Source organism: Alosa sapidissima, chromosome 1, assembly GCF_018492685.1.
Source record: "Alosa sapidissima isolate fAloSap1 chromosome 1, fAloSap1.pri, whole genome shotgun sequence".
NCBI classification, from domain to species: domain Eukaryota; kingdom Metazoa; phylum Chordata; class Actinopteri; order Clupeiformes; family Clupeidae; genus Alosa; species Alosa sapidissima.
This window is the reverse complement of record NC_055957.1, coordinates 16225375-16234463: the sequence shown is the minus strand read 5'-3', so window position 1 is coordinate 16234463 and position 9089 is coordinate 16225375. Positions and strand designations below refer to the sequence as shown.

Here is a 9089-nt window from a genome sequence, read left to right as displayed (position 1 = left end):
ATCTGAAGTGGTTTCACTGCGCAGGCTGGGAGACCTGTCAGCCTGCGCAGTGAAACCACTTCATATGGACTTCTGTAGAGTTCTAAAACGCAAAATAATAGAATTTTAATCATGTAATAAAATATGTGATTAATCACGATTTCAGCGGTCAAAAAAATTGACAGCCCTACTGTTAACATACTGTAACATGTGATAGACTTGTGAACCAGTTTAGAATATACATATTATGTTAGTTCTTGTTCTTTTTTTCCACTATTGAAGAGAGTTCAGTAGGCAGCAGTTGGCAGTACCTACAAAGAACCAACATACTTTATTTAATGTCAATTCTTTTTAAATACAGCAGTTTTAGGCAAGGAGATGCAAACTTTCTGTATGAATTCTAAATATGTGTTAAAAAAGGCAAAAGTCAAAGAATGAAAGTCAAAGATGTATGCCTCATCCATTGTTACTGACCCATTGACGCATAACCTAAACCCCTTTCAACATCTTAAATGTGCATTGTAAAACATTTCCACTGTATGAAACAAGGAATGATAGCACTACAGTCTCTGAATCAAACATGAGACGTTTGTCACCTTTAGGCTACATATAAAAAAGCATCTCTGTGATATTTTTACTTACTTGCACGTACGTTCTGACACCATATAACCACAAACCAAACACACACACACACACACACACACCTGACATAACAAGATTAGCAACACCAGAAAAGGAAGCATACAGTATTATCACATGTCTGAACAGTGCATGCCATGATGGACCACCTTGCAGAAGATGCCTATCACAGCCTCCAAGAGGGTGAGAGAGATAAGGGAGCGGTTTATGAGGCCTTACAATTTAAAACAGCAGCAATCAAAAGAGGTAAGAAAAGACACACCAATTTGAAATTAAATTCTTGTTTTACAGTGACGGCAGAAAAAAATAAATGGTCCGCTATAGCTGTTGGATCACCCTGAGAGAGGATGTGATGTAGTACAGTATGGACCCTTTCAAGAGAGTTCCATTATCAGCATCATAGTTGGCCCCACAAGACTTCCTTTTTAACATTCCATATGTTATCTTAATGCAGAGGAAGTAGATTGGGGCCCAAATAGAACGTTCCAGCATTGTTTTTGTTTACCTTGTTGAAAGGGTCCATATTCTTATTAAACTTATTTAGCTCTCTTTTATTACCCAAATTCTAATCTTCTCAGCATCCAATCAGTATTTCAATCTCAATATTTTATGTCTTGCAGATGTACCATCAAAGAGAAATGTCTGTGTTCCCCTGGCAATGTGTCTGGGACTGCTCTGTGTAGTCATAGTTTCTACTGTCTATCTCAGTGTCAGACGCGCAGTCATTAGAAACCAATTAGAAAACAGTTTCTACAATCTCAGCCAAGAAATGGAGCTATTGGAATCCTCTTTTAACAAACTGAAGCATGAGAAGGGCCAGATACTAATCAGTCACAACAACTTGACCAAGGAGAATGACAGGCTTTGGAAAATAGTATCTAAGCTTGGTGAGTAAAACCCTGTCTCCAAGAAAATGCAATTTGATGAATGTAAGTATGCATGTACGTGTATGTAACTACAAAAACAACAACAAAGATATATATATTGTGTTATACATTTCATAGAGAGAGACTGCTGCCCAGAGAATTGGTGGAAGCACAGCTCTAGCTGTTATTTTATCTCAGCTGTGGAGAAAACCTGGAATGAGAGCAGACAATACTGCAGAGAAAAAGATGGAGACCTGGTGATCATCAATAGCAAAGAGGAACAGGTAACTGAGACAAGGAGAAGATAGAGATGCGTTACGTGTGCATCAGTGAATGAAAATGACATGTTTTCCCACAGGAGTTCTTAAATGACAACATGAAGGAGGGCATGAAGGAGATTTGGATTGGCTTGAGTGACACAGACACAGAAGGAGTCTGGAGGTGGGTGGATGGCACCCCATTAACTGGGAGGTAAGAGCAGGGACGTGCACAGACAGGGCAGGGGCTCAAGTAGAAAAAAGTCCACTTCTCATATTTTTTTAAAACGAAGAATGCATTAAAACACATGGATAATATAGTAGAAAATCTCAGACTTAAAGGAGAATTCCGGTGTGACATTGACCTAAAGTGTATTGAAACATGATACCGAGTGTGAACGTATGTCTCATAGCCCATCTCGGCTTGTCCCCTGCACTCCAAAATCTGGCGCTAGTTAGCCGATGCTACCAACAGCTTTTTCAATAGTGGTGCTTCGGCATCGGGCTAGCCATGCAAATAAATCACTTGGAAATGCATGGATTCCAGTTTCTTCCAGTAGCAGCAACTGGAATCCATGCATTTCCACTGAATTATTTTTGGAATCTGATCCCTTATCATACCTGTTCATTCTTACTCGTTGCTCGACTTATCGTGACTAAATTCAAGATGGCTGCAAACGCTAAACTTGTGAAGATACTGTCTGTATAAATCGTCTTGTAAGTAAACTACCAGTGCTTTTTCAAAGTTCTCAATGTCTCGTTTTAAATGTCAGGGCCCTCGGAAGTCTACCAATGAAGTGTGGAGATACATTGAGCCTCATAAATGGGTGTAAAACAGTGATTTATTTGCAAGGCTAGCCCGATGCCGAAGCACCACTATTGAAAAAGCTGTTGGTAGCATCGGCTAACTAGCGCCAGATTTTGGAGTGCAGGGGACAAGCCGAGATGGGCTATGAGACATACGTTCACACTCGGTATCATGTTTCAATACACTTTAGGTCAATATCACACCGGAATTCTCCTTTAACCGATTTATGAAAATACCCTGACACTCATGCAAATGTTCTTAAAATATTTCTACAAAATAATCTATTCACAGAGAGATAAAGGTACAGGCTATTACTACTAGAAGGCTATTATACATTCCCCTATACATTATTAGATAAGGAGACTATACAATCAAAATTATGTAGTTACTGTTTAAGGCTAGCCTAGAAATCTAGACCCGCTCCTAGCGCTAGTCTAGGGCTAGTCTAGCAACTCTCCGTTGGCTTGTGAGCTCCAGAAATCGAAACTTAATCAGGACATTGAAATCGTGTATAGAGTCGTTTGGTGGGCTTAAGATAATGATTGATGGCAGAGTTGCAACGGTTTGGCTTGAATTCCCTGCTACTTGAAAACAAATATCCTATTGCGTCCTATTGCGTGCAGAGGGAATTTGAAAGACAACCGATTATCCCCGCCCCTCGGACTGAGCACTGCGAACGGTGAGTGCCCAGACCCTACATTTTAATGTGGGTCTGACTCGCCAGGCTAGTTTCAGGCAGGACATCACAGGCAAAAGATTCTCCCTATAGGCTACATGTCAATTTTAATAATTCGGTTTACTATGTCTTTTTACTGTAATGGAAAGATTTTTAGTTTTGTTTTGTTGTAGCTGTATATCTGTTTGCAATGCATCTTGTACCCTAAATTCACCAAACAAGTAAATCTGCTTATTTAGACTTAGCTGTAAACTTGAGGCACTAGTAGTTTAGTCATCCGTTCACCAGCACTCATCTCCACACAAGCCAAGAAATACCAATAGAGGAGGGCACCAGAATGCAAAATCAACAAAGTCTAATCTTCTGACCTCATAATTTTTGTTTTCTTTGTTCAATCATTAGTTTTTGTCAGGGAATCTGTGTGCAAACAGCAACATGCATAGCATATTCAGTATTTTTAAAACACTCCAGGAAAAAAGGGCACTGTCTCTCCTGGAAGAAAAAGGGCAGTGTCTCAAGCCCCCTTTGATGTCTATATGTGCACATGCTTAGGTGAGAGACATGTTCATGTAAAAAAAGTTCTTTACACCATCATACCATTCACAGTTGCAGAATGTGGAGAATGGGAGAACCAAACGACAGTGATGGGAATGAGGACTGTGCTGTTTTCTGTAGAATTACTCAATCAAGCCCACAGCACTCCTCCATTAGACGTGGCCATCCAGCTACCCTCCAGGTCTGGAATGACGTCCCCTGCTTCCGGCCAATGCCCTTTATCTGTGAGCGGAAACAGCTGTGACCAACCGTGTCAACTGTGGAAAAGGTGATACCAAACTGTTCCAGTGAAACTGACTAATTGTCCTAATCATTGCAATAGAATTCAAGTGTGTGATTTACTGCAGTTTTGCTTCCTGTTATCCTGTTTCATACTTTCAGTTCAGTATTTTCAATTTTGGACATACTGTAATCTGATCATGCCCAGACAGATCATTTTTCAACCAGAGTCATGTCTTTTGTGTCAATTACGAACATTTTCGATGAACTTGTTTTTGCATGTTTTATTGGCTGGATGAGAGCAGTCCATTGCAATATACATCAAAAACAGGGCCACAATTTATAAGTAGTTAATGATTCATGCATGCTTATGGACATATATTTAGAGTGGACTTCTCTTTTCTCGGCAAAGGACGTGCATTAGTTAAAAAAGGCCAATCACACGTTTAATCTAATCTAATTTGATCATAGGTTTTGGCCAATCACACTGTCGTGATGTCATAGCTGTGCAACTGGGAGAAAATACATGGCAAAACCCCCCCGTAATGCATGGTTCTGCACCTTGCTCACACAAAATTAAACCGAGGGTCTATTTGCACCCGGGTACTAGTTGCACTCAGATTTGAAAACCTGTGTTTATTCATCACATGTCTGACAATTTGATGTTGCTTTTCTGCTTTAGTTTAGCTTACTCCTATTGTTTTGCAATCGGTTATTCAAGCTCTACATAATAGAATGAGAACAATTACAATTACTGTAAATACTGTATAATCAAATGTCCTCTGCATGTGAAATTTGGCGAAAATAAACCATTGTACCTGCAATATTAGCCCAGCATTGCCTGCATGTTTGTCATGGACAATCATATGAATCATTTGCCATCATATCCGTGTTTGGACCTGGACCATCACATGTTTGGTACTTCTTTTGGCCACAAGTTGGTGCTGGGATCCGTTCCCAGGCCAGATATTCCTTATTGCTTGACTTTCACTTAGCCTACTTGTTTTGCTATAGTGTGCATTCTAGCTAGCATTGGCTAGCTCATTTAAAATACAAATAATTAAATGAAAAGAATTACTCATTATTAAATAGTATTTATAATATTAAATAATCTACTGGCCACATGGACTTTGTTTGAAATAAACCATAAATAATTAAGTCTTAGTAAATAAGATTGGATAAGAATATTGTGAACATAGTCTTCATATTAGCTTCCCATGCTGTCACACCGGCACCGGGCTCTCCCTCGGCCACGCCCCCTCATGCCACACCAGCACCTGACTCTCCCTCTGCCACGCCCCCTCATGTCACACCGGCACCTGACTCTCCCTCGGCCACGCCCCCTCATGCCACTCCAGCACCTGACTCTCCTACTGCCACACCCCTCGGCCACGCCCCCTCATGCCACTCCAGCACCTGACTCTCCTACTGCCACACCCCCGCTTTTCCCAGTCACATGGAATCTCTCACACTCACCTGCCTATTAGCTCTACTCACCTGCAAGCAATCACCACATCATTAACTCTCCTACAAAGGTTTCCCGCATTCTCCAGTCTGTGTCTGGCCTCGTCAATCTTGGACTCAAGGATTTATGCTGTGTTCCTCTGTTTCCTGCCTCTTCCAGTTTGCGTGAGCTCTTTTTTTTAGAATTTGTTCATATTTCCTTGGAAATTATCTTCTGAGCTCTTTGAAAGACTGAATCTTTTAAGTGTTTAAAGGGACACCAGGCAACGTTTTCGTGTTAATTACTCATCTTCGCAAGTCGGTATATGGTTAAATGACTCATTACAGGGCGAATAAAGACTCTCTCGCCCGCCCCTACTGCCTGTAGGAAGAATATCCCGCTTGCAAGTTCAGTGTATCCTACCCGCCGACCGAAGCAGGATCAGTTTACATCCTACATCCACAGCACAGGCAGGCTAACGGAACGCTAGCGATTGTTGCAAATGTGTGTATAATGGCAGAGCTGGCGAAGAAGCAGCGAAAATCCTTGACAGAAGATGCAAAGAAAAGGATTTAAGAGCTTCAGACCGAGCGAGGGGGAATTTCGTAGAAAAAAAGCATCAGGCTTGTCTGGTGTCCCTTTAATCCTTGGTATTCTTTTGCATTCGGCTGAATTATCCTCTGAACCAATAAAGGAACCTGTTTATCTAAGGATCTGTTTTTTACCAGTCTGAGTCTGTGACAGAAGGCCAGAGGGGTATTCCAGAAAGGAGGTTTAACAAACACTGAGATAAAACTTAACCTCTGGGTTGTCTGAACCTGTGGCGACTAAACCCGAGCTGTCGGTTCCAAAACACCAGCTACCAGTTAGTTCAATCAACCCTGTGTTAGATAACCTAGAGTTGTGCGCGTTCACGGCGAACTTATAAAGGCATCATCTATTGAGAGTCGAAACCATGAGTGAAACCGGCGAAAGGAAGAGCACCGTATTTTTCAGAGGCGGAGTAGTCGAGGCTTACGAGGAGAGAACTGTAGGGATTGGAGCTATCACTTTGCCTACACCTCTCAGCCTATGACGATGCCATAGGTTTGGAGAGATTTATTCAGTTGGCAATACGGGTGGCCCACCGACGAGAGAGCTGCTTGAGTGAGTTGAACACAGCGTCCCGCTTCAACCCAGGCCGTCGACCAACTGGACCCATCCTTGAACCTGGCATTGAACCTATGCAGATCGACTCCGTACGTCTGACCCCAGCTGAACGTCAAAGGCGCTTGGCCCAGAGACTGTGTCTGTGCTGGGGGGCATGTCTTGGCAGCATGCCCTATAAGACCTTCACGACCTATGGTGAGTGCTATCCAAGTTCCCTCCTTTTGCTCATCGCCATTGTGCACCACTGTAATCCTCACTGCTCCGGGTCATTCCCATAGTCACAGCCCTCACTGACTCAGGCGCAGCTGGCAACTTCCTCTTTGGGGCACTCTGCCGCCGTCTCAATGTCCGGAGGTCCCGCTGCCAGTCCACGTTCTCCCTCCACTCCATAGTTGGTAAGCCACTAAACAAGAGTCTCATACAATATGTTGCAGAGCCAATCAAACTGCTTGTTGGCTGCTTACATTCTGAGGATATCGCTTTCCTGGTTCTGGAGCACTCTACTGCGGATGTCATTCTGGGTCATCCTTGGCTGATGCATCACTCGCCCATCCTCGACTGGAACTCGGGTGATGTTATGATGTGGGGATCCAACAGTTTCCCCCATTGATTCCCTGACTTGCCTCTCACGTCTCCACAGCCACCTCCTCAGCGCTTCCTGGGCTTAATTTCTATCGCCGCTTTATTAATAATTACAGTTCACTAACTTCTCCACTCACCTCCCTTCTCAGAGGCAAACCCAAGACCCTTCCCTGGAATTAGAACGCTACCCAGGCCTTTGAAGGATTGAAGAAGGCCTTCACTACTGCTCCAGTTCTCACACATCCAGACCCAGACAAGTCCTTCATTGTGGAGGTGGATGCCTCAACTACAGGCGTTGGAGCTGTATTATCTCAGCAGCGTGGAGGGTCCTCTAGGCCCTATCCATGTGCCTTCTTCTCTTAAGAAGCTCTCACCGGCTGAACAAAATTATGATGTTGGTAACCGTGAGCTTCTAGCCATCAAGCTGGCATTAGAGGAGTGGCGCCATTGGTTAGAGGGGGCTAAACATCCCTTCCTCGTTCTGACTGACCACTGAAATTTAGAGTACCTCCGGGAAGCAAAACGCTTAAATCCAAGACAAGTCAGGTGGGCCCTCTTCTTTACTCGCTTTAACTTTTCTATTTCTTATCGTCCAGGTTCCAAAAATGTCAAGGCAGATGCATTGTCTCGAATCCATACCTCTGAGGAGAGTCACAACCAGCCAGAACCAATATTGCCATCCCACCTGATTGTCAGTCCTATCGTGTGGACCCTGGATGAGGAGACTGCTGAGGCCTCGATTGCTGATCCTGCTCCGTCCAACACCCCAGCCAACCTCACCTATGTCCCCAGCGCACTCCATCGCCAGATAACATCTGTAGTTCACTCTTCTCTAGGCACTGGGCACCCTGGAGTCCATCAGACCCTCCGGAATGTTATTGGTGGCCGGGAATGGCGAATGAGGTTCGTAATTTTGTTGCTGGCTGTGCCGACTGCGCCATGACGAAGACCCCACGCCATCTACCTGCAGGGAAGCTGCTTCCGCTGCCTGTCCCTAAACGCCCATGGTCCCACTTAGGTATTGATTTCATAACTGATCTCCCATCATCTGATGGACACACATGCATACTTGTTTCAGTGGACAGATTCTCCAAGTTCTGTAAGCTCATTCCCTTTCAAGAGTATACCCACTGCTGATGAACATCTTTAATGATGTTTTCTGCACTTTTGGCATTCCTGAGGACATTGTTTCTGACCGTGGACCCCAGTTCATTTCTAGGTTCTGGCGGGTCTTCTGCATGGGCTACCATCCCCAGACAAACGGACAAACTGAGAGGAAGATCCAGGAAATATACCGCTTCCTTTGGACCTTCTGTCATGATCGTCAGCACAGTTGGCACCAGTTCCTTCCCTGGGGCGAATACGTGCAGAACTCCCTCCGGCAGTTCCAGTGTATACATGTACTTGGTTTCCAACCTCCCTTGTTTCCATGGACAGGAGAACCATCAGAGGTACCAGCTGTGAACCATTGGTTCCGTCAGAGCCAGAGAGTGTGGAATGAGGCCTTCCATCATTTGCAGAGAGCCGTCCGGAGACACAAGCACCATGCCGATGCCCGACGGGGACCCACTCCATCATACTCTGTCGGACAGAAGGTGTGGCTGTAACTAGGGATATCCGGATGCGCCTCCCGAGCAAGAAGCTCTCGTTTCATTGGCCCTTTTACTATTCTTGAACAGATCAATCCAGTCACCTTTAAGTTGCAACTGCCGCCACAATATAGAATACACTCCACTTTCCATGTCTCCTCAAATTTGTTCCATCTCCCAAAGAGTCCGGTGCCACTGCAGAACCTCCCCCACCGCTCCTGCTTGAGGATGGCCCTGTCTATGCAGTGCGCGACATTCTGGACTCCCGACGCCGGATGGGCCGCCTCGAATATCTTGTGGACTGGGAGGGTTACGGCCAGGAGGAA

At 44.3% G+C, this 9089-nt stretch overlaps 1 protein-coding gene across 1 annotated transcript; it reads left to right on the top strand.

Moving 5' to 3' along the window:
• The first annotated feature begins 1326 nt into the window (after positions 1-1326).
• Positions 1327-4045, top strand: LOC121709043 (C-type lectin domain family 4 member E-like). The gene is made up of 4 exons (XM_042092080.1): positions 1327-1505; positions 1623-1768; positions 1843-1955; positions 3832-4045. The coding sequence occupies exons 1-4, from the start codon at positions 1388-1390 to the stop codon at positions 4022-4024; spliced, it is 570 nt and encodes a 189-aa protein (XP_041948014.1). The 5' UTR covers positions 1327-1387; the 3' UTR covers positions 4025-4045.
• Positions 4046-9089: the final 5044 nt, after the last annotated feature.

Coding starts and splice junctions, on each gene's coding strand:
- LOC121709043 (XM_042092080.1), top strand. CDS start 1,388: ATGGAGCTATTGGAATCCTCTTTTAACAAACTGAAGCATGAGAAGGGC. Junction 1,769..1,842: donor TCAATAGCAAAGAGGAACAG/GTAACTGAGACA, acceptor GTTTTCCCACAG/GAGTTCTTAAATGACAACAT. Junction 1,956..3,831: donor GGCACCCCATTAACTGGGAG/GTAAGAGCAGGG, acceptor TACCATTCACAG/TTGCAGAATGTGGAGAATGG.